The 26,264-nt window shown below is 37.7% G+C and overlaps 1 protein-coding gene across 1 annotated transcript; it reads left to right on the forward strand.

Moving 5' to 3' along the window:
- The first annotated feature begins 4,975 nt into the window (after positions 1-4,975).
- On the forward strand, positions 4,976-26,264 carry spopla (speckle type BTB/POZ protein like a). The gene is made up of 12 exons (XM_007234840.4): positions 4,976-5,344; positions 7,095-7,209; positions 8,643-8,788; positions 8,890-9,011; positions 9,994-10,145; positions 11,607-11,734; positions 17,099-17,276; positions 18,381-18,436; positions 18,552-18,674; positions 18,993-19,135; positions 19,910-19,963; positions 21,452-26,264. Exons 3-12 carry the CDS (start codon positions 8,711-8,713, stop codon positions 21,594-21,596), a joined length of 1,179 nt encoding a protein of 392 aa, XP_007234902.3. The 5' UTR covers positions 4,976-5,344; positions 7,095-7,209; positions 8,643-8,710; the 3' UTR covers positions 21,597-26,264.

Raw genomic sequence — 26,264 nt, forward strand, 5'->3', positions numbered from 1 at the left:
AGTCAAATGAACTTTGTTGTTTTATTATATAATCTATGCAAAATTCCCTCAAATTCCAATTAAAAATATTGTATTTGTTTGCAGATAATGAGAAATGGCTGAAATAAAAAAAAAAAAGATTAGAAGATGCAGAGTTTTCAAAGACAAGGGCAAAGACAACAAGTTAATATTCTTAAAGTTTTAAGAGCTCAAAAATCAATATTTAGTTGTATAAGCCTGGTTTTAAATCACAGTTTTCATGCACCTTGTTCTCCTCCACCAGTCTTACACACTGATTTTGGATAACTTTATGCTGCTTTACTCCTGGTGCAAAAATTCAAGCAGTTCAGTTTGGTTTGATGGCTTATGATCATCCATCTTCCTCTTGATTATATTCCAGAGGTTTTCGATTTTGTAAAATCAAAGAAACTCATAATTTTTACAGATTTTTATATTTTAGATTCTTCAAAGTAGCACCTTTCGCTTAGATGACATTTTTGCACATCTTGGCTGGATTTTCAGTTAACAGCTGTGCTGAACTCATCAAGAGTTAATTACTTGAATTTTTTGCCTCTTAATAAAGTGTTTGAGAGCATCAGTTAAAGTAAAGTAGTGAAGAGGTAGAGTTACAGGTATACAGTGAATACCTCTATTTGAGTAATGTTCTAATCCATATTATGAGAAGCAAGAACTACTCAACTGAGTAAAGACAGAAAACCTATTAAGAAATCCAAATCCAGTCAATCCAAAAAAATATCAAGAACTTATCAAGGAAGTATCCTCAAGTGCAGTCACTGCAAAGACCATCAAAGACATTATGATGAAACTGGCTCTTATCAGGACCGCCTCAGCAAAGAAATCGCAAGAGTTTTCATCTGTTAGACAGGATAACGTATATAAAACAGCTGATATAGTTTGTTATTTGTGTATATATAGAATAGTTTCTCTAGTTTTTGAATGTATATTATATTTAAAATAGTTTCTATACTTTGTTCATGTATATTATACAAAGAATGTTGATAGATAATTTTCAGTGATGTCTCCACTGATCTCTATTCATATGTTCTGCTGTCTGGCGGAACATATAATATATAAAGTATATTATATTATATATCGTATATACTAGTATATTAATAAACTCAGTGAACTCAACACTGAGAGTTCTTCTGACGAACTGTGGGTCCACATACTCTGACCTTCTGACCCCGTCTGTAACGAGAGACGTCTGCAGGCTGGAGTCCGAGGCTTTAGAGAAGAATAGCGGTTTGATGCAATTAGAGGATCATTCTTCCTTTTCTATCGCTCTGATTTCAGATTTAATTGATTGTTTCTTTGATTTGACTGAGACATATCTTTATGTTTTTAATGAGGAAAAAAATATCCACAATCTGTTTGTCATTTTAACTGCTGGAATAAAAAAAAGAAAATGTTTATGATGTTGTATTAGCATCTCTGCTGTTCTCTGGGATAATATGTAAGTCTGCCTTGATCTGCCAGATCACAGATTTGATAGACTGAGCATTCTCACCAAGTAAATTCTAATCTATGTGTAATTAAATCAATCAATCCATCAATCAATCAATCTTCTTCTTCTTCTTTTGGGTTTAACCCTTGTGTGGTATTCATATTTTTGATACTCGTTTACTTTGTTACTTGTATTTAATTCAGCAAAATTAAGCAACTTTACATTAAAATGCTTTACACATGCTTGCTTCACCTAAATTGCAAGCAATATAAACAGCTTACATGGTTAATATTTGCCCTTTACCTTTCTTATGTTAGATTTCTTTCAAAAAGTGCTACTCTTTTTTTATTAGTTATTTTAATAAAATGTAAAAGAAAATGAATTAAACTCAAGATATGAGTAGAAAATTTGTTTAGTTTCAAATTTACAAATGAAGCAATGTTTATTAGCCCTTGGCCAAACAGACTTTATGTAATGTAAATGTGTGTGTGTGTAGGGGGGGGGGGTGTACAGTGTGTGTTTATCGAAAAAGTGTTTTAATATATGTTTTTCACAAAAAAATGAGCCAATGCCAATGAGTTTGAGTTATAAAAAAATATTTTTTTTGTATAATTTGATGAAAAATGAAAACGGGTCCCACAGACCCGAACACCACACAAGGGTTAATGGTGGTTGGCAAACCAGCAAACGGTGCTTTACCTCCACATGCTGGGCCGGAAGCCGGTGTGATTTCAGAAACCAATACCAATGAAAAAGGGAGAAAAAAAAGAAAATTAATAAATAAATATAAAAAAAAGAAAATGAGAATAATATTCAAAAGGAAAAGCGGTAGAGAATGAAAGTGAGACAGACTGAGTTAAATAACATTGAATAATCCAGTATTTTTAAGAATATTAATAATGTGTTTTTGCACAATTCCAATCAATTAATCAATCAATCGATTCTTACTTAATTTTCTCCTTAATTGTATATCCAATTAGGCTGAGCCAATTACCACACCCACTCACTACGACTTACTTCCCCTATTACTAGAAATGCTCTCAACACTAGTAGGGCCAAGACAGGTGCATACCTCCTCCGATACTTGTGAAGTTGTGAACTTGAGACTCCGCCTCCCTTTCAACAGCTACCAGTGCAGCATCATTAGACAGCCAATGCGCTTGGAGGAAAGCGTCGAATTTCCAGCTCTGATACATCAGCTAACAGACGCCTGTGCTGACCAACATTATACTATTAGTGATTTGAGGAGAGCACACCACCTATCCACCCAGAGAAGCATGGCCAGTAGTGCTCTCTCAGACTCTGACTGCTGATGGAAATTGTAATTATTAGCGATCATTTTTAGTACTGTGACACAGTGTGTTTCATTTTATTATTTTAACAGCATATGTCCAACTGTGGCATCTTTTTAAGTCAGTGTTGGTGCGTTTTGAAATCATGTAAAACAAACTTGATTTAGGGTTTTGAATCTTATTGGTTGTGGATCCCACAACACCACAGCCTTTGCACATATACGAAATGTTGACGATAAGTCCACAAAGCAAATAAATTTTAAGTCCAGATTTGTTTTGCCACATGGTGTAGACGTGAAATAAAACTGAACTGTTTCTATGAGCAAAATAAGAGGGGGCACACTTAGAGGGGGCGTGGCTTCATTCTATGTTCAGGACAGCTTTACGATACTCCACTATGTCTCCACATAGAAATTGACTGTTTACTGCTATATTAATGTTTGCTATATGAGAATTATCTCCTATAATTCCAAGCGGTTGGTAGTAGGGATGTGTATAAGCAAGAACTTGGAGATACAATACGTATTACAGAGGTTTTATATATATATATATATACCAATACCGAAAACAAGACAAAATGCTGTGATTAACTATTAGGAAAGCCCGGTACAAAAAAGCACATCATTATTTGCATAAAATCAGAAAGAAAATAAATGAACTTTTTATTCAGTAGGAACGGTGGTATCTAACAACAGAATTCAATGCTGATATCTAGGGGGCGGGGTCTAATCTTATCTCCGTGATGTTTCAGCAGAAAATCTAAGTAAACTGTTCAGTTTATTGAACGACTAATAAGGAATTCTACACACTAACTTCTATACACAGTAAGATACAATAGAGCCAAAGTGGCCTTCACGTGACTCACAGTGCTCACAGTGTAAACAGAGGCTTTTGTTCCGATTCAAACCTGAACATGCGATCAGAAGTCTTTATCTGGACTCTTCTGTCCTCCTGAACGTGGAGCTGATCCCCCATTCCGGAAGCGTCCACAGGGTTCTGTGCAGGAGTGAATAGGAATTAGTTATCTCCGGCCTGCAGGGTATAATCACACACCATTGTTTCAGCACAGCTTACCCAAAGCTGCTTTCTGTCTGACTTAGAATGAAGCAGAGAAATCTAACCTGTGCAAGTTCTGAGCGTCTCAGTCATAGCCGCAGCTGTAGCTGTAGGCCCTTTGCATGGCTGTATAAACTGTGAGTCCAGCTGAGGATATGGGGGGATACCAAAACTGTTCACCATGTTGTAAATTTTGTCATCCAGTGCAGTAAAGACAGATTCACCTACTTATTTGGTAGACCTGCCCCTTTCCCCCAGACCAAGCATCTCAGACTGCCTTCATTGAGTTTACAGTACAGAATAAAGAACCAGAAGCAGTGCAGGTTTTTCCCCTGGATTTTCTCCATTAATTGTTATGTCTTAAAAGTAAAATTAACTACTGTATTTAAGTACTAAAATTCTGTATCTGTATCTGGAATATTATTTTTCTCCTACTTTTACTTCACTATATATTTTGTCTGAGTTTAATACTTTTACTTCGATCCATTGTTTATGTGCTCCATCATTACTCGTTACAGTTATAAAAATTATACATGACAGTATTACTAACTTACTAGCATGTTGACTATCTTGTTCATAATCAGTGACAAAAAGGACATGCCACTGACATGTTCACTGACCTTAAAGATTTACTAAACCCCCTGATTTTAACAAACTCCGCCATCAGCTGACATTTGAAAAATGCTAAAAAAAAAAAAAAAAAATGGGAGGAGTAGTTTGGGAGAGGCACTGGTTGATGTATGGGTTTAGAGACAGGGCAGAAGAGAGAGCTGAGCTGATTGGCTGAGCTGCAGCGGTGTGCCTCTGATAGTGTGAGAAACAGTTTTTTGGATGTCACAATAAAAGTGTTTAAAAAATTAGGGAGGACTTATATGTTTTATTAATTATTGTATGTATTTATATCAAAGAAACATATTTCAGCTATAAATGGAAAAGTATGTTTTAGGGCTTAGTGGCTCTTTAAGATTCTAAAAGATTACTAAAAAAAATACTATGATAAATAAATTGTAAATAAAATTATTATCTGCTATAATACCGATATAATATATTATAATAATTCCAATATCATATTGCATCCCAATAATGATTTTAGAAAATAACCAGATTGAATGAGGAACAGTGTAAAACTGAAGTTTGGGGCATTTGTCACTGCGCATGCTCAAACCTGTCTCTGTGTGTTGCGCATGCTCAGAGTTGCGGCAGCCGGGGAGTGTTTTGGGTTTTAGTGGCTAACCGGTAAGCTAGCTAGCTAACTTATCAGCTCACTCTTCTGTATCATTCTCTGTCTCACTCTCAGAGAGTGCTGCGGGGTTATTAATGACCTGTACTGGGAGACGGAAATGAGCAGTCTGATCTGCAGCGCTTTATTAGACAGTCTGAGCTCAGTATGAGAGTAGTTATAGTGAGTGGAATTAGCTTAGCCTGTTAGCTCGTCCCGCTAGCCTGCTACACACTGGACTGTGGGTGGTTAGCCTAATTTAGCTTAGCATAGCTTAGTTTTGAAGACGGCTGGGCGGACATATAAGAGCTCTGGGCTGCTCTAAAACCACAGGTAAGCGCTGGACATCACCCTTTATATACCTTTTATAAAATTAGAGGGTTTATTTTGTGCTAATCATCCATACATTTGGTTAACGATAGCTAAATAACTGTTAAGATGTAACTAGTTAGCTTAGCTTAGTTTGCTAGCGTTAGCTAGCTCAGCTAACAACAGCTGATTTAATATAGGCTGTTCAATGCTCAGATTTAACTTTAAAAGTTACAGTTTTAATAATGAGCATAATCAAAACCTCACGTTGTTAAAACTGTGGTAATTTATTTTTTAACGATTACATGTGGGTTTGAACACTAATACGCCATCATATTTTGGTTAAATAGTTTGTTTTGGGAGTGAAAGTTCACTTAATGCTGAAGAAATACGTTTTTTTTAAAAGAGGTCTATTTTCACTATGAAAAGTGCCATAGTTTTGGCCTTAATTTTACATTAGAACTATAAGAACCAGACAGACACCCCCCTTTTCGCATATTTAACTAGGCCAGTCACGATTATTACATTTTCAACTTACTGTACAATAAATATAGGTTACATGACCTCAATTACGTTACTGTTCGATAATGGTGACATTGCCTATTGTATTTAACTGTTATTTGTGTTTGTTCACATGCTTCAATAATTGCTACTCCAGATAAGCGCTGAACATTACCATTTAAATACGTTTTTATTAATATTAGAGGATTTATTTTATAAGGATTATCCAAACATTTAGTTAACGATAGCTAAATAACTGTTAAGATGTAACTAGTTAGCTTAGCTTAGTTTACTAGCGTTAGCTAGTTTAGCTAACCACAGCTAACCAAATACAGATTGTTCTTGGCTCAGATTTAACTTTAAAGGTTCCACCTCACGTTGTTAAAACTGTGGTATTTAACACTAACACACCAGTATATTTGTGTTTAATAGTTTGTTTTGCAATCTGTCAGATATTGGATACCTATTTATTAGGGGTGGGCAAGATTATATTGTATAAAATATATCGTGACACAGAAATATCAAGATATTAAAAATCCATATCGTGATAATAGGCCTGTTCTGTCTTAAAAGAAGTCTACTATTTGCTGTGAAGCTTTAGGTTTATTTACTGTATAATTGTTTTATGCTATATTATTTATTTTGCCACATTATGATTAAGCTGTTATACTCTTATACTATATTCCTGAAATTAATTAATTATTTTTCTGTGTTCATGTATCGCCAAGTATATCGTTATTGCAAAAATACCCTGAAATATCGTGATATTATTTTAGAGCCATATCGCCCACCCCTACTATTTATCCATCTGAGTAAAAGCTATTATAGATGTTCTTTAGATTTTTCCCTACTTTAACAAAGTATTGAGCTTTTTCTAAACAATCTAAACAATGTAATCAATCAAGTGTAAATAAAAATAATAAAAATATTGCGTCATAATTACCTTATTGATTTTTAACAAAATATTGCTCTTTTTTATTTTAACAATCTGAGTATTGTTTTAAACTTGTATTTTAGAACCCATATCAAACCAAACCCCTACTTTTAGTCAGTTTATTTGTTTAAAAAAAAAAAAAAAAAAAAACTTTTTTTAGTTATAGACCTTATGTTGATTATCTTTGTTTTTACTTATAGTTAGTATCTTATTTTAACTTTCACTTATTGGTGATAATATTGATGTTAGTGATGTATAATGAACCATAAATATCTGTACCTGCTTGTTAATGTTTGCAGTTTTTTTTTTATAATAAAGTTCCTTCATGTCCTCCTCCAGGTCGGATTGAATCCTGTGGTTTGGGGATCATGCTGTAATCTGGGAACACTGTGATAAAAACGCTTTTGCACTAAACTGCATTAGAATGAGAGAGGAGTGTGTATCTGAGTTTGGGGTGAGTGTTTGGATTTTTTTGAGGTTGGCGTGTTTTTCTCAGTTTAAAGGAAAATAACCTTGTGTAAAATTTAACGCGAATGACATTCACAGTCACAGTGTAAGGAACCGCCACATACCTGGGCTTATCAGAAAGCAGCCGATGCCAGCGTTTCTGGCCGAACAAGGGCAGGTCTAGGCCTGGAGCAGACATGTAAAGACAAGCCAGAGAAACCCAGCTTGGTTATTTTGGTAAACAGAGACTTCAGCTGCCATTGTTATGATTCACTTCTGTGTATATTGACTAAAGTTTCTGATCTATCTTATCAAGCAGCAGCATAGTTTTAATTTATTTTTAAGATATTTTATTTTATACACTAATATATTGGCCACAATTGGAATCAGATTGGGCTCCAAGCCCCAATCAGCTATTGGCCTGTTAATTTAAGCAATAATACACAAGGGGGAGTGCTATAACGTGTAGGCTAATATTGGCAATGCTATGCTCCGGTCATAGGCATGAGGCTGCAGGTTGCTGTTTGGCTTGTAAGCGCTGTATCATTGCTAGGATTAACTGTATGTGGTAAAGTGATAATTGAAGATCTTCAGTTACAGTGCATTACCATCTGATAATGGCACTCATAGAACGCCTCTCAGCCAATCACATTGCAGGGTCGGAGCTAACTGTATTCACACAGCAGGTAAAAGTGGCCCAAATCTGATTTTCTGACCAAATCTGATATTTAATTTTAGTTAACTGTTCACACAATCTTTATAATGTGACTTGCTTAAATGGTTTGTGCTTTTTAAATGAGAAACTTGTGTGATGAAGCAATGCTTCACATTAAGTTTCACTTTAATCCAAGCAAGAATTTCGAGAGCTATGGATGAAATCAGGCTGCTACTGGGCTTATCACAGAAAATTTGCTGGATCCTTGCTGAAAAATAGTTCATATTTTTTTTAAGTTTTATTAAAAATATTTTGCAGCCACGCTCTGAAGCCAAGTATAGACAATTTATTAGGAACACAGAGCAGCTGATACAAGGGTCTTCTAATATTATTGAAACATCAATGCAATATCAGTCCAAATATTTCAGCTCTATTACCATGTTTTTAGCCCTTTTAGCCCTCAGTCATTTGCTGCCTGTATACTGGGAACTAAACTGGCCTACATATATGTTTATTTATATGTAGTTCTCAGTTTGTCATCGATTGTAAGATTTCTCTGCTTTCTGTGGTGTGTCCCGCACCTCCTCCCTCTACTACTGACACCTCAGACGTGTTTTGATAGATTCTCTGGCCCGAGTCGGGTTAGCCTCGACTCTTATTTGAACAGAAAATAGGCGGCTGATGGGCGAGTCAGGGGTCTGATGTTTTGGGGTCAGGATCTGCGGGGGAAATTGCTGCTATTTATTTTTCTAAGTGCTGCTTCTGCTCTCTGTGTCTCTGTAAAGGTTAAGTGGTGAAAGCGTCGTGGCTGTCAGCTCTTCTGCTGCAGACAGGGAGGGGGACCGAGCTGGCCATGTCGGGAGTCCCCACCCCTCCTCCCCCGGGGGAGATGGGCAGCGGCCCGGTGGCTGAGAGCTGGTGCTACACCCAGGTGAGATGATGTTGATTATGATGAGATGATGGAAATAAGCTAATCAGGGTTGATCAGAGAGAAGAACAGTGTTAAATGCTGGTGTGTTTTGTGTTCTGTAGGTGAAAGTAGTGAAGTTTTCCTATATGTGGACCATCAACAACTTCAGCTTCTGTCGAGAGGAGATGGGGGAAGTTCTGAAAAGCTCATCTTTCTGTTCAGGTCCCAACGATAAGATGAAATGGTGAGTCCCACTCCTCCACTGCTTCAGTTTAAATGTGTCGTGTTTGTAAAGTTTACTTAATAAGCTGCTGTATGTGTGTCATATTGTTGAAATTCTGGATGAATTATTGTTTTTAAATGAATAGTAATAGAATAGTAATGATACATAATTGTAGGTAGTAATTAAGCTCTTTGAATTAATAAGCAAATAGATAAGTAAAGATAAGATAAGAAGCCTGATATGATGAATTAGGGGTGGGCAACATTTCAGGATTTCTTTTTGCATAACATGTTCTTGGCAATATGACGAAATGGATTTTTTTTTTATTTTTATTTTTTTAGTAATACAAGATACACTACTGCAACAAAATAAATATTAAAATATATTTGGCGATATTGTTGTATATTTATGTTGCATTGATATGGTACACCCCTAATTGATTGCAATAGAAGATTTTAACATAAGTCTATCAGTTGTGATGCACTCCATATATCCAGGAATGGAGCAAAATAAATGAAACTACACAGATATACATTTGTAATCTATCTTTTGTAGATATTTATTGTGAAATAAGAGCAGTGTGAATTGTCCTTTTGCTACAAACAGCAAAAGTAATATCATAATATTTAAAGGTATTTTTCTATGTTATATTTTAATGTATTTTACTTAATATGAGTACTTTTCATGTTTTACAAATGCAACAACATCTTTCTATTTAAAGGGCATTCAAACCTGAGTAATGGAAGAATAGCATGAAGAATTGTTGTTAACTAATAAAATAATTATACATTAGATAAGCCAACTATCAGATAAGGCACTGTCTCCCTTTCATTATTCCTATTTTGATGCTGGCCATCACTGGCTTCTGTTGGCTAATGTATAAGAGCTTGGAATCTAGAACTTTCCTCCAGGTGTTTTGGCCTTGTGATGCTGCATTCGACAGATTATACAGAATGCTAATGCTAATCACGTGTGTGTGTTTGTTTGTGTGTGTTCCCGCTAGGTGTCTGAGAGTCAATCCAAAGGGACTAGATGATGAAAGTAAGGATTACCTGTCACTGTATTTGCTGCTGGTTAGCTGTCCAAAAAGTGAAGTCCGAGCCAAGTTCAAGTTTTCTTTACTGAACGCTAAGCGTGAGGAGACTAAAGCTATGGGTAAGAACCTATTCCACTCTAATCATCTTGAGGTGTCATCTCAGTGTCGTGCACCCTATTCTCTGCGTATTTCTATAATGGCTTCCCTAAAGTTTTTCTTTTTTTTTTATAACGTCTTTCACACCTGTTATATTGGTTTGGACCAAACTGAAAAGTCTATGGGGTGTTTTCACACGTGTAGTTGGTTACTCTGGTCCGGATCAGTTGATAAGTTTGTTTAATTGGAGCGTTTTCTCCCTCATTTTGGTTTGGTTTGGTTTTCCTCTGTTTGGTTTGAGCGAGTAGATTTTGTATTTCAGGGTGTATATCTCTGCAGTGTGAAGCTGCTTTAACACTAAAAGCTAAAATGCTTTCAAACACAAGTGTTTTTAGTAGGATGTGCAGCACAGATGTATGCCTAGTAAACAGAGTCAAACGGCTGAAAGCAGTGAGCACAGCACAGGCCGTGTGTGTAAACAGCATGGAGCAGCAGAGACAGCGTTTGTTCATAACTGTGGAATTGGCGTTATGTGGCTAATATATCAGATTAAACTGTGTCCTATCAGCAGTGTTTCTTAAATAAAAGTAGTATATTTGATAGCTGTGTCGGATCTAGACCGAATCATGTTCTTACCACAAGTGAACCACTCCAGAGTTTGTTTGTGACCAAACCGAGACCATCTCCAGTAGCCGGTTGTTTTAATCCTCACCTGAGTGTGATTACTGTTTTTACACATGCTCAATCAAACTGAACCAAGTGTGTCAATGAACCAGAGTCCGTTTCTAAAGTCCAGATTAAATAGTGCTTGTGTTAAAATGCTGATGAAAAGGGTCTGTTTCCCAGGCTGGGATTAATGCTAGTCCTATACTAACTTTTTTTTTTCTTTTCAATAGGAAATCCCTGTTCAAAATGCTATGACTGTTTAAAAGTCTGAGACAAGGCTTAATCCCTGTCTGGGGAGCTGTCCTAATAGTCTGAACAGTAGGGGTGGGCGATATATAGCCCTAAAATAATATCACGATATTTCATGGTATTATTGCTATAACGATACTCTTGGCAATATGACAAAAAAAAATACACTACTGCAACAAAACAAAACTTACATTTGTTTATTGTGTACGATATGATACAGCTCACCCCTAACTGAGATATAAAAAAAATATAAGAATTTTAGCAGATTTCTAGTAGATATTTAAATTTAAATGAGAAATGTGTGAATTTTTCTTTTTGCTTAAACATCAAAAAAGTAGTACCCTGATGTGATGATTAGGGGTGAGTGTTATGGCACCATATTTCAGGGTATAATATCGTTCACGATATTCAAAAATGTTGGCGATATTATTGCGTACGATATGATCCGGCACACCCCTACTGAACAGTGGTCCAGACCACAAGACCAAAATTTGGTCTCTGTCCAGATCAACTTCACAAATTCTGTAGCTCATCCTTTTTTTTTTTTTTTTTTTTTTTGGTCTGTGCAGAAAGCCAAAGAGCCTACCGGTTCGTCCAAGGCAAAGACTGGGGCTTCAAGAAGTTTATTAGAAGAGATTTTCTGCTGGATGAAGCGAACGGGCTGCTTCCTGATGATAAACTGACTCTGTTCTGTGAGGTAAAGTTTACCTGTGTGTTATACCAACAATCCTTCTTTATGTCTTAATGTGCTAAACGAGCTAAAGTGGCTGGCTGCATGATTTCCGTCTGATTCAGACGGGCAGAGCGGGGGGAAAGAGACTGCTGGGCGTCGTAAATAATTTGAAACATTAGTAGGTAAGCTCTGCGGGTTCGGTCAGAGATTACAGAGAAAATGAACTGCCGCTTCAGTCTGAGCACGTTAGCGTTAGCATTAGCGGTGCTGAAGAGCTTCGTCTGAGGCATGAAACAAAACTTGTTCTATTAGTTTTATGTTAATGTTCTAATTTGAAGTGGAGTAAACTTTTCTGGGTGCTGATAAACTGTGTGATTTGTTACAGCGAGTGTAATTAGTGCAGTTAATTAAAAAACCTGACTTTCTGAAATGATCAACCAAAACGTACAGTCTTTTAAAGGGGAAATTATGTCCTTGCTAAAAGCATTTTATCACAAAAAGTCACAAAAAACTCATTTTACAGAGCCTGGTGATGTATTATCATTTTTCCTAGTATTTATCAACATAAATGCACTGTTGTTTGCTGCTGCTGAGTTTAGAAGGTCTTCTAAACTTCTTCTTTTCACTGATGTACATGTTAAATATCTGACTTTCTCTCACACACACATCTAGCTGCTGGTAACATTTCCTTTCCACGTTGTTGCTGGTGGAATATGGAGCTAGTGTTCATTTTCATTTTTTTATCATGCTTAATCACTAAATATTGTGTTTAACGCAGTAGGATTTTTTAAGCAATTGACACCAATAATATAGATATAAATATGATTTAATTGCACCATCTATGCACTCAGAGAGAGCAAAGCCAATTGTCAGGGTTCGTACGGTCATGATAAACCTGGAAAGGTCATGGAATTTAAAAATAGCTATTTCCAGGTTTGGAAAAATAAAAATACCCAGATATATTTGGAAAATTTGGTATGAAAATGTTTGTGTTTCAGTTTATCGATGGAGAAAATCTATTTTGAGCTAAGAAAATACGTCATTAATTCAGTAATTTAGCCCTAAAAAAATAGAGCTCTCAGGATCTGACACACATTATCTAATTCATTTTAGACATACTACAATTAATTTTAATTATAGTTTTATTGTCTAAGTCTGCACTGTTTTAAAAAAAACAAAAAAGTATAGTCATGAAAATTTGCCTTGAAGGCATGGAAAAGTCATGAAAAAATCATGGAAATTAATTGGTTAAAACGTGTATGAACCCTGATTGTGCTCTCTCGGACTTCAGCTGCTGATGCCATGCGACATGGCCCGAACGACTTATCCATTGGACCACTCGGAGCCTAAATAAATAATTTAACCTCATTTCCTATTAATGGCCGCTCTAAAACATAACTGTTTTGTCTCTCCCATTAAATATGATTGAGGATATGTCTATATATTGTGCAATAAGTCATAATGCATAATGTATTTATTGTAACAAGCCTAGTAGTGCTGTTACTCTTCTTTTTTTTTTCTGAAATTTGTCACTCAAAAGTCGCCTGCCTGGAGTTGAGTCGTCTTTTTCTGAAGCAGTGGGTAAAAAAGATGAGTTAAGGGGGCGTGGCTACACTCCTCTCTGACTGACAGATTTCTCAGAAAAGAACACAGGCCTGCTGTTTAATCGCCTTCTATAGAACAGGCAGCAGAGAGAGCGCGGTAGCGTGAATGTGCAGATAATTAAGACGCTATTGTCTGGAGAGAGACACGGTGAGCCCGGTGAGATCTGCAACAAGGTTCAACATTTGCTGGGAAATTGGCAATTTAATAAAGCAAATTAGATGCAGATTGCAGATAGACAGTTTCCCGTCGTTAATTGGGCCGTGCTTTATATGAGGAAGAGCTGCCTCGGCGGCTGCAGGAGGAGTGTGCGCTGTCTGTTTGCTTTAGAAGTGCAGTAAGTGCTGATTTATTAACAGTGAAATTTTTAACTGGTCGTTTGGGAATAAGTGGTTCTTACTCAGCAGCGCTGAATGTGGGATAAGCTGGGTTGCTGATGAACAGGCTCATGGAGGTCTGAGGATCTGTTTTTTTACCCAAGCTGGTAAAGATGAATTTGTATCTTCTGTGCCATTTGCGAAAGGTCAGATGTAAAGCACGAAACTTTTATTGTCAAACACACATTAAAATCTCAGATACTGCTCAGACACTGCTGTTCAGCACCATTAGCAATAAATGAATCTTCAGACCACCATAATGAGCCTTTTCATCAGCAAACTCAAACATCCTAGATGCATTACTGCTGAATAACTTAAAAATTTCAGCCCCTCTAGCTTCTTCTCCTAGATATTTAAGTCATTTTAGCATCTTCTCACAGATATTTCAGTGCCTCTGGCTTATTCTCCCATAATTTCCAGCTTCTTCTCAGATTTTTATTTTTTATTTTTTGTCCGGCTTCTTCTTTCCAGTTCTTTCGTCGTCTTCTTTTATATTCTATATTCTTCTATATTTTTATGTTTTCTGCCTTTTTCGTTTCAATCTTTCCTGCTTCTTCTCCCAGACATTTTTAGGCTTCCTGGCTTAATCACCCAGACTTTTCAGTCCCTCCAACTTTTTCTCCCAGATATTTAAGTCATTCTAGCATCTTCTCAAAGACATTTTAGTGCCTCTGGGGACATACTTGCCAGCTTCTTCTTTTCAGTGCTTCTGTCTTCTTCCTCTGTATGTTTTTAGGTATGCCGTCGTCTTCTTTTCAATCTTTCTAGGTCCTTCTCCCAGACTCTTCAGTCCTTTCAGCTTCTTCTTTTTAGCCCTTCCATCTTCTTTTCTTCTGTATTTTTTTTCTTCTTCTTTCCAGTCTTTCCGGCTTTTTTTCCCAGACCATTTTAGGCTTTTGGGTTAATCGCCCAGACTTATCTGTCCTTCTAGCTTCTCCTCCCAGATTTTTTCCAGTCCTTCCAGATTCTTCTCCCAGACTCTTCAGTCCTTCCAGCTTCTTCTCCTTAGGGCTGGGCGATATGGAAAAAAATCTTATTACGATATAGTTTTTCATATCAGCCGATATCGATATGTATCACGATATAAATCAAATCACTTTCTGTTACACTTAAAGGTTTCTATTTTTACTCAGAAGTGACAGAATAAGGGAGTTATGGACAAAATCACTAGCAGGCTCAGAGCCTTGTGGACAGACACTAGGATGTTAACATCTTGCCAGGTGGGTACAGCTTTTAAATTAATTTTAAAAAGGGGACAAATATATAAACTAAAAAATATGTAAGACCCTTTACATTATATGTCTGTTTAATTTAAATTGCAATAACACTTTATTTATTTTTATAAAATTATATTTAATCAAAAGATCATTCCCCTCCCTGAATGCAGGCAACTACATAAAGCAAAATACAAGAGTATATCACAGTGTTCATTTTGACAGGTGATTTTGATACAGTCTTAGTCTTTTCACTAAAATGTATAATAGTTTTAGTTACATTTTAGTCTATCGGATATTATTAGTTTTAGTCAGATTTCAGTCTAGTTTAATTTTGGTCATATAAAAAGTATGTATTACATATGTTTTACTGTTTTTCTATTTTCTATTTGTTGTAATTTTAGATAATTTACTGCTTATGTTTTTTTTTAAATAAGAGCCTTTAGTTTTTTTTTCATTTAAATTAAGCTAACATTTAAATATTTAAAAAAAAAAGTGGCCTATAATGGAGGTGGGAGGAATAAAGTCAAGTTTCTGAAATGATCCACTTCTACTGCAGTACAGATTTATACTAACATTACTGGCTTTCAGTAGACTAGACTTACATTACTTAAGTGTATTTAAAACTCCAGTTCAGTAACAGCAATGTTTAGCTCAGTTCAAATACAGCTAGACAGATTATATAATCTTCTGTATTTAGTAAAATATCCAGCATAACAGACTCTCTATCTGTTAAAAACTATAAAACACAAAGACAGAGGAGAATGCTGCCCTCAGGGTTTTCTAACAGAAACAGTGAGAGTTAGGAAAAAAGATGGAAAGTGCTTCCTTTCTGTGTGTTTATATACTAACCCCTCACTCGTGCTGAAGTTAACCTTAATTTACACGAAACGTGGATTAACACGGCTAACGTGCGTTACCCATTAGTTTATTAGAATGTAAAAAGCAGTGAAAGCATCTTAGCTAATGATGACAGATTGCACAGATCCCTTTTACACCTAAACATCGCTAACTTTAAACTGGAGACAAGCTAATCTAACTAGCAGCAAACAGAGCAGCGTTTACCTGCCTTCAGAAATCTGAACAAGCTCACCTCTCTAAATATCTTGGAGACGCATGCCTCATATTTAAAAGGTGAGTTTTCCAGTGTAGCGCCGCTGAATAGTATAAATGAAGTTTATCCAGTAAATGGGAGAGAAGGAGCCGCTATGTGAGGAGTTCAGAGTGGAGGGGCTCGGGGGGTGGGGCGGAGGGGGATGGTGGAGAGGGGAGGGGAGGGGTTGTACTGGGCTGAGCAGCAGTTCAGCGTGCTGCCTGATCTCGTGCTGCGCCTTTTCACAACGCTACTTAAACGGGAAATAGAAAATTTAGTTTATCGAATTTCTCGCCCCGACTTATCGCGATATATAGTTTCCTCGATAACTATCGATATCGTTTTATCGCCCAGCACTACTTCTCCTGTATGTTTTTAGGCTTGCAAGCTTTCTAGACAACTTTTTAGGCAGGCGTAAGGCTTTCCACATCTTCTGTTCAGTCTCTCCAGATCCTTCTGCCAGACTATAGTCCTTCCAGCTTCTTCTTTTCAGTCTTTTTAGCTTCTTCTCACAGACATTTTTGTGCATCTGGCTTTAGGCTTGCCGGCTTCTTCTTTTCAGTCCTTCTGTCTTCTTCTCTTGTATGCTGTTAGGCTTGCCAGCTTTTTCTTTCAGTACTTCTGGCTATCTCTCCCAGACTCTTTAGACCTTTCCTTTGCCATTTATCATTCTGGCTTAATCTCCCAGAATTTTCTGCGTTTCTGTCTTCTTTTCAGCCCTTTTGTAGACTTCTTGCAGACTTCTGTGTATTTTTAGCTTCTTTTTAGTTTTTCTGGCTTCGTTTTAGTGCTTCCGGCTTCTTCTCCCAGACTCTTCAGGCTTTCTGGCTTTTTCTACCTGACTTTTCAATGCTTTCTAGCTTCTTCTGACAGACCTTTTGGTCCTCAAACCTAAGATCACTGTAGTGGTGAGGATTTCTGCAGTAGTTGGTTAAATTATAATTTTGGAATATCTTGGTGTTATTATTATCTGAGCATTGCAGGCTGCTGGGGAGGTCTGTATAGACACTGTTGGCCCACTGGTGCTACTGTGCTTGTCTTTTTTTTTTTTTTTTTTTTATTGTCTGCACCACTTAACATCTGTCTTGTCTTCCTGTCTCAGGTGAGCGTGGTGCAGGATTCAGTGAATATCTCAGGCCAGTCCAACATGAACATGCTGAAGGTTCCTGAGTGCCAGCTGTCGGATGACCTGGGGAACCTGTGGGAGTGTTCTCGGTTTACAGACTGCTCACTGTTCGTGGGAGGCCAGGAGTTCAAGGCCCACAAATCCATCCTGGCAGGTAAAGCCACAGTCACTCACACACTCTAATCCACACCAAGACCCTGCTGACTGCTACAAGACTGCAGCCGCAGCGTCAACGCTCACCTCTGGGTGCCCCGTTGGAGACAGAGAGAGTGAATAACACTAGAGTCGAGCTTTAAAGGGTTAATCTATACCTTAATTTTTTTTTTTTTTTTTTTTTTTTTTTTACAAAATAGAAGAAAAAAAAAAATATTTGGTTAAAAATAATGTCACGATACTTTAGGGGGCTTTTGCCATAACATTATGCTTAAAAAAAATGCTGAAAAATATATGGCTGCAGCAAAGAATAGTTTTATTGGTGTAAATTATAGAAACATTAGAAAGACTCACCAAAAATCTTATTTCGTATACCTGTGTACTCTAGGGCTGCAACGATTAGTGGATATAATCGACAATGTTGATTATTTAAAACTACAAATTTAATTGTCGACTAATCGTTAATTTGATAACAGTACTGCATTACAAAAAGTGCTGGGGATAGAAGCGCAATGCGAGATGGGTAAATGGCTCAACTCACACAGTTTACACTCAACTTAGAGTCTTTAAAAGTGCCCAAACACAACAGATTACGTGTTCACTTACTAAATAGCAGTAATTTCCATGTTTGAACAACATCTAAACATTTACAAAGCACTCCTCTATGATCATGTATGAATGGATTGTGGGTGTAAAAACTAGGAGGTGGTTTTAATATTATGCTTGTGTAATGTAATACAATAACTTGCCCGTATAAACTTGCCTGTGTCCACTTCTGACCCTGACTGCTGTACTGTAACTTTGGGTAGTTGCAGTTCTGCACTTCTGCAGTGTGATGTTTCATTAATTTATCATTACGAACTAGAATCATGCTCTCTGTAAAATCATCATTTATATAAATGAGAGTCTGGTGACTCTGTAAGCACAACCAGAGGTCACCATGAAAAATGACCAAAGAATGAAATAGCAAAACAAACAAAACAATTTTAAAAAATGCTGAAATAACCTGTGCCACACTTTTACTTGACCCTCTTCCTGCTTGTGTGTGTGTGTGTGTGGAGATGCTCGTATGATATGACTGACGGATTTATTGCTTCTTTGACAGCGAGATCGCCGGTCTTTAATGCCATGTTCGAGCATGAAATGGAGGAAAGTAAAAAGGTAAGCTTTCTCTTAATATTACCCAGACTCCTAATACTGATCCGGATCTCTGATATCCTGATATTTTATTTTATTCATTTTATTCACTTCATTCATTTGATTTCTGCACAAACAGAACCGGGTAGACATCAGTGACATCGACGCAGACGTCTTCAAAGAGATGATGGGTTTTATATACACAGGGAAGGCACCAAACCTGGAGAACATGGCTGACAGTTTATTGGCAGCAGCTGATAAAGTAAGTAACTGACCAGCATTCAGCTGTGAAGCTTAGAGGGGTATAAAACCTCCAGCATTGAGCTGGCCAGTGTCCTGACCTCACTAATATCTTTTAGCTAAATAGCAATGGCAATGCTCCAATAGCAATGCTCCAAAGTCTAGTGGAAAACCCATGTACTCTAATAAAAAGCAACATAATCTCTTTTTAACACCCTTCAATTCAGATGGAACAATGAAGAGTAGTGTGTCCCAATTCCTTTGTAAAAATAATTGGAAATGTGTGTTTAGTTTTTGTGTAGACACTCAAATGTGTGTGTGTGTGTGTTTTTTCCTGCAGTATGCTCTAGAGAGGTTAAAGGTCATGTGTGAGGAAGCTCTGTGCAACGGTCTATCAGTAGAGAACGTCGCTGACACGCTCATCCTCGCAGACCTGCATGGAGCCGAGCAGCTCAAAGCTCAGGCCATCGATTTCATCAACAGGTGAGCATTATTTAAACATGCTGGCCCCTACACACAATGGCCCCTGTTCCCCGCAACGCCCTGTCCCCTGTCTCCTGCAACACCCTGGCCCCTGTTCCCCGCAATGCACTGGCCCCTACACAACCTGGCCCCTGTCCCCCGCAATGCCCTGATTCCTACACACAGTGGCCCCTGTTCCCCGCAACGCCCTGGCCCCTACACAACCTGTCCCCTGTCTCCTGCAACGCCCTGGCCCCTGTCTCCCGCAACGCCCTGGCCCCTGTCTCCCGCAACGCCCTGATCCCTACACACGATGGCCCCTGTCCCCCCACAACGCCCTGGCCCCTGTCTCCTGCAACGCCCTGGCCCCTGTCTCCTGCAACGCCCTGGCCCCTGTCTCCTGCAACGCCCTGGCCCCTACACACGATGGCGCCTGTTCCCCTCAACGCTCTGGCCCCTACACACGCTGGCCCCTATGGGCTCCTGTCTACGTGATGCCCTGTCCCAATACACATGGTGCTCTTGCACACTCTACACCTATACGCCACCAATAAACAGACAACCCATGCACTTCCTCCCCCTGAAAGCCCTGCCCCCTAAATGTCCTGTCCCCACAAAGCCACACACAACACCCTTAAACAGGCCAACCCTATAAACATTGCGTCAATGCTGTCCCCTCCACACACTCTCCCCTAAACACACACTCACCTAAACACACACCTCCCCCAAACCCAGGCTACCCTGGGTTTACCCAGGCTAATGCCATCGGCCCTGTTTTTCTGCCTCCTCCTGCAGGTGCAGCGTCCTCCGACAGCTGGGCTGCAAGGATGGGAAGAACTGGAATAGCAAGTATGTAATTAGCTTGTGTGTGTGTGTGTGTATGTGTGTGTGTGTGTGTGTGTGTGTGTATGTATGTGTGTGTGTGTAAGAGAGAGAGACACACAAGATTAATAACAAACTCTTATCGGCGCTGCCGAGATGCTTTAGAATTCATTGTTCCAGGTTCTGGGCAGCAGCCTCCGCTCGGCGGTTCTCCGTATCTCCAGATCCGTGTTATTAATAGACTCCGGCTCGCGCTGAGTTTCGGAACAGTTCTGGAATATTAAAATATAAAAATGTCTCAATTTAGAGGATCCAGTGTCTGCTTCCCTCTCGAGCACCTTTGGTAGTCGATGGCCAGGCTCTCTCCAGACAGTACAATCTGAAGAGAGATACTGTGGAAGAACCCAGTGTTTCTGCACACTGCTGCAGAATTATTGCTGTGGATGTTTTAGAATTTTTTTATAAAATGTCACAAAATCACAAAACTCGGGAGGGGGCTTTTACTTTGGATATCATGCAGCACCTGTATGCAAAAAAATTGACTACCAATGTTAAAATCTGCATATTTAAAGTTAAATTCTCTGTATTTGGTTGTACTTTATTTATTGTCTAATGTGGTTAAGAAATTTGTCTATCTAAAAATAAATCCTCTGCTTTGAAAAAAAAGTCTATATAGTGTATATCGTCGCTGTCCAATGAAAAGCAAGTATCTCCAAAATAGAAAAAAGCAACTTTACAGGGGAGATAAAAAACCTTCTAAACTTTCAATAGAAGTCAATGTAAAAAGAGTTTATTTTAGATCATTTTAATGTATTTCTATTGGTCCGTTCATTAAGAAATTTTAACACAGTGTAAGGGACACACTGTGTATTTACATTATGTAGTAAAAGTATGTATATACTTGTTTTTCATTGGACAGTGACCATATATACCCTGTACTAGGGGTGTGTCATAACACTAACCCCTAATTATCACATTAGGGTTCTACTTTTTTTTGCTGTTTTAAGCAATAGAAAAATTCACACATTTCTTATTTCCTATTAAATATCTACTACAGACAGATTATATCTGTCCAGTATCATTTATTTTACTTTAATCATGGATATATGGAGATATTTCGAGTTCTGTTACAAATCTGCTAAATATCTCAGTTACAGGTGTGCAATATTATATGGTATACAATAATAAAATGTACGTTTTTTTTTTTTTTTTTTTGCAGTAGTGTAATTTTTTATTTTTTTTTTTGTCATATCGCCAAGAGTATCGTTATCGCGATAATACCATGAAATATCGCGATATTATTTTAGGGCCATATCACCCACCCCTACCCTGGACTGCAGGGTATCTTCATATACTAATCATCAACACTTGATCACTCTTGCACTCATCTGTCTCTCACTCTCTCTGTTACACCTTTTGACTTTTCGTTGTATTAGATCAGTGCTCACTCGTCGCTATATAGCTGTTTAATGTGTCTGCTGTTAATGCGCTGGTGTCTCTGCCCTCTCCTCACAGTCATGCCACCGATATAATGGAGACTCCGGGCTGGAAGTCAATGATCCAGTCTCATCCTCACTTAGTGGCCGAGGCTTTCCGCGCGCTCGCTTCGGCCCAGTGCCCGCCCTTCGGTCTGCCCAGGAAGAAGCTGAAACAGTCCTGACTGGTGTCTGTGCGTACGCCAGAGACAGAGGAGTGTGTGTGAGCCGGACCTCGCCAGAACTGGACGTTTTCAGCCGTCTGGACCGACGGGTTTGGGTTTGGAGCTTTAGCGTCTCACCGTCTTTCCGATGGCCTTAACCTGTTCGTCCACGATGCTGAAAAACCTCTGGAGAGGTTCTTCTGCTGTCTCAGCTCTACTCTGTGCCTGCCTCGTCCCAAACGCCGGACCAGGTCCATCACCCCCACCACCCTGCACTAACTCCCAAAGGCTAGCTGTTTTCATACGAGGTTCTGTTTCAGATGTGTAAAGGGTTTAATTAAAGGGGAAATACGTTAAATATTATCACTGTCACGCAAAAGCCTTCAAAAGCATCTTCATTTTCGATTTTTGTCATCATTAGAATCTGGCAGTTGTTCTTTATATTGTCTAAGAATGTCATGATAAATGGACCAATAGAAATGCTCCAAAAATGGCCAGGAATAAAATCTTCTTATGATAGCTTCCATTAGAAGTTTTAAAAAATTTATGTTTTTGAAGATGCAATTTATTTTTTTTTTTTGTGGGACAGTGATGATTGGTGTATACATATATGCATTATACATATATATGTATGTGTACTGCAATGATATTCAGAAGAAAGGTAAAAAGGTATTGAAGGAAATAATGTATATTAAACTACACCTACAGAAGTAGTGTGTAACGCATGTGTAAAAAAACAACATGCCAAACATTTCAGCATGGAGCTGTAGAGGTTCTTAATGGTGTCCTGCAATTATTATATGTCCTGCGATTCATCCCGTACAGCCAGCCGATTGGCAGCAGTCTTGCAGCAGTCCTTTAACCTCCTTTTGAACATCATTGCATACATTTATATATACAGCTCTGGAAACAAATAAGAGACCACTTAAAAATTATGAGTTCCTTTTTTTTATTTTTTAAAATAGAAAACCTCTGGAATATAATCAATAGGAAGATGAATGATCACAAGCCATCTAACCACCAAACTGAACTGCTTGAATTTTTGCACCAGGAGTAAAGCAGCATAAAGTTATCCAAAAGCAGTGTGTAAGACTGGTGGAGGAGAACATGATGCCAAGATGCATGAAAAAAAAACTGTGATTAAAAATCAGGGTTATTCCACCAAATATTGATTTCTGAACTCTTAAAACTCTATGAATATAAACTTGTTTTTTTTTTTTTTGCATTATTTGAGATTATTTAAGATTCCTTATTTTCTGCAAACAAAAAATGATCTAAATGACCATTTCTATTTGTAATTTGGGAGAAATGCTGTCTGTAGTTTATAGAATAAAACAACAATGTTCATTTTACTCAAACATAAACCTATAAAAAGCAAAATCAGAGAGAAACTGATTCAGAAACTGAAGTGGTCTCTTAATTTTTTCCAGATGTGCATATATATATTATAAAACATGGCTAAAGTGCAAGGTCGCTGCTTTATACTTTTTGAAGAGACAAGATAATGCCCCATATTGATGGCACTATTTCTATGTAAAGACGTATTTGACATTTAAGCATATTCGAAAGAAAGATGTTAAATATAAAAACTAGTATTCTTAAATATTGTGCAGATGATGAAACAGCTGTATGAGTTTGATATGTTTGTAATTACTGTCTCTGTGTTGTTCGGCCCCTAACTGACTCAGATATAAGAGAACCTTCTTTTTCACCGATATAAACTGTGTGCTATAACCGCGAGGGAGTGGGCATTCCAGTGGAGCGTCGCATCATAGAGCCCTGTAAGAATTTCAGAACTACACAAAATTACGATCTCTGTAATTCTAACAGTACGAGTCCACTTGCACTTTTCTTCGCATACCAGTCGTGCTGGGTATAAATGAAGCGAAAGAACAGTCTGGAGGAAGGCAGTTGTATTTTTTTATATTAAATTTTTGTTTTTACTTTAATTTCACATTCTAATCTTATTTTTTTTTTTTAATAAAAGTTATCAGCTTTTCTCCATGCTTAAAATAAATGCATGAATTCTCCATGATTGGCTAGCCACAGTTTGGTGGCCATACTTCCCATAATTCCTTCTCTGTACTGCGAGGCTGCTCTCGTTGCAACCCCTCCCATCATGCACTGCCAGATGTGGCAGCTCTCTGTAATGATATAGATATGGGATACATCCTGGCGAAATGGCAAGTGGACTTATTGTACCAGAAACTCTATAACTAAACTACTATATAACTATATCTTCTGTAAGATATATTCAGAAAAAAGACTGTTACAACATAAAGGGGTTTGTAGATACAGGGTTTGGACAATGAAACTGAAACACCCGGTTTTAGACCACAATAATTTATTGTGGTGACGGACAGTTCTGGTGGAAACAGGAGAGTTGATGTGCACATTGAATTCTGCGTGATTTGATCAGCCGTGGTTTTATGTTTTTTGGATACAATCCGGGCTATCACCCGAACATCCCTTTCAGACAGCTTCCTCTTACAGCGTCCACAGTTAATCCTGTTGGATGTGGTTGGTCCTTCTTGGTGTATGCTGACATTACCCTGGATACCGTGGCTCTTGATGCATCACAAAGAATTGCTGTCTTGGTCACAGATACGCCAGCAAGACGTGCACCAACAATTTGTGCTCTTTTGAACTCTGGTATGTCACCCATAATGTTGTGTGCATTGCAATATTTAGAGCAGAACTGTGCTCTTACCCTGCTAATTGAACCTTCACACTCTGCTCTTACTGGTGCAATGTGCAATTAATGAAGATTGAACACCAGGCTGCTCCAATTTAGCCATGAAACCTCCCACACTAAAATGATGACAGGTGTTTCAGTTTCATTGTTCAACCCCTGTACATTACAGCACTACTGTAATGCAGCTCCAGTTTTAAAACCCAGGATATTTAAGCTGCTGCTTATGTTGATGTACTAAATGGCAATGCAGTATTGGTAACTTTTTTTTTTTTATATACACATGCAGAATCAAATCTGCATCTGTATAGGTTATTTTATGTTTTTATTTTTGGATTATCTGTCCTGCAGGGGTTCTTTACATTAAATTCTTTACATTCAATCTGAATTTGCATTGAATTCCATCAAGCCGCTATTTTTTTTATTTTATTTATTATTATTTTTTAAGAATTAAAAATCCCAGTTTATATCCCAGGTATTAATGCTCAAACAGGTTCTGCACATGTGCAAGCACTGTTAACTAGTTACTACACTGTGAGGATGATGCTGTGAAAGGAAGGGTTCTCTGAATTTTTTTTTTTTTTTTTTTTTTTATTCTTGAAAATATAACTATTTTTTTTCTGCTAAATATGAACAATTACAGGTTTTATAATACTATTACAGTTGAGGGAGAGGAAGTCCAGATCATAGCTGATGTGTTTGTTACTAAGTATAATCCACATTTAGTCCAATTACTTTTGGGTTCACACTGCACTTTAGTGATCAAGTGCATTAAGGAACTTTGCTAAGTGGGCGGAGTTTTCCTATACGTGACACTGATTGGTTCTCGGTCAGAATCTGACTCCCTTCGAGTACAGGTGAATGTATCCCAAAGCAGAAAGATCGTAACAAATTACCCTCAGACTCCTTTTATTTCTGTTTATAAATAAGGGTTAATCTACAGCTACAGTAGATACAGAATCACCAGTGTAATAATCTGCTGGACCCACACTGCTGCGCATGGTTCACCTGTACCTGTAGGGTAATTGGATTCAGTACAACACCAGTTACAAACCTTTTTCTTCTTCTATTGTTAAATAGATGACAATAGCCTTTCTCAATTTTCTGTTATTGATCTGAAAGTCTGAACAATCTCAAATAGTGTGAACAATCTCAAATGGTGACACTTAAGAACCTTTAAGTGGGGATAGTAAATGAGGGAACAGTGTTTTTTTTTTTTTTATTCTAAAGTTTAGAAAAACTCGAATACAAATGTTTTGTTTGATGGATAACCTCTCTTTTATTATTTTTCTAAAGGTAAATCTTATTTTTATTTGTCCTGATTCAGAGAACCCTTTCTTTTGTTCAGTCTACCCAAGTTTAAAGGTTCTAGAATGAACCGATACATTTTTAAAGAAGTTTAAATGAGTGGAAGTTTCTTTAAACCTTATTCTAAGGTTCTTCTTCACATTCAGACTCTCTCAGAAACCTTTGCTTATAGAAATGTTGTTTTTTTCTCTCCAGGATCCCTTAGTGGCACCCTTTTTTTTTTTTTGTGAGTGTAACCTCACAAAATTTAAATATGAAAAACTACACATTATAATTTCATTTTTTTTCCCTTCGAGAAGCTAATATGAATTAATTTCTCCACACTGGACTGTGTGCTGTTAGAACACAGTGCTTTTTGGCTCGCTCTGATGCTGTTTGATTCGCACCAGGTTGTACTGGACCTGGATCAGGCTTGATGGCTCACCTTCAGACGTACTGTCCTCTAGAATCAGGAACGCGGGACGCTGAGCGTCTTATCAGTGGCATTATTACAGCAGCACAGGCGGGGAGGAGAGCTCGGTATTGTATTTTTTGACATGTGGTATTACACTAGAGCCGAGGTTCTGACTCAGATGGTTCTGTATGAGGGTTCTGTTGTGGTGTTACATCGAGAACTGTTTTTAAGGACGTGTTCCAGTGTCTGTAAGAATGCCCGTGTTCTCATTAAAGACTTTTTTTAGTATATTTCA

Source organism: Astyanax mexicanus, chromosome 11, assembly GCF_023375975.1.
Source record: "Astyanax mexicanus isolate ESR-SI-001 chromosome 11, AstMex3_surface, whole genome shotgun sequence".
Taxonomy (NCBI): Eukaryota; Metazoa; Chordata; class Actinopteri; order Characiformes; family Acestrorhamphidae; genus Astyanax; species Astyanax mexicanus.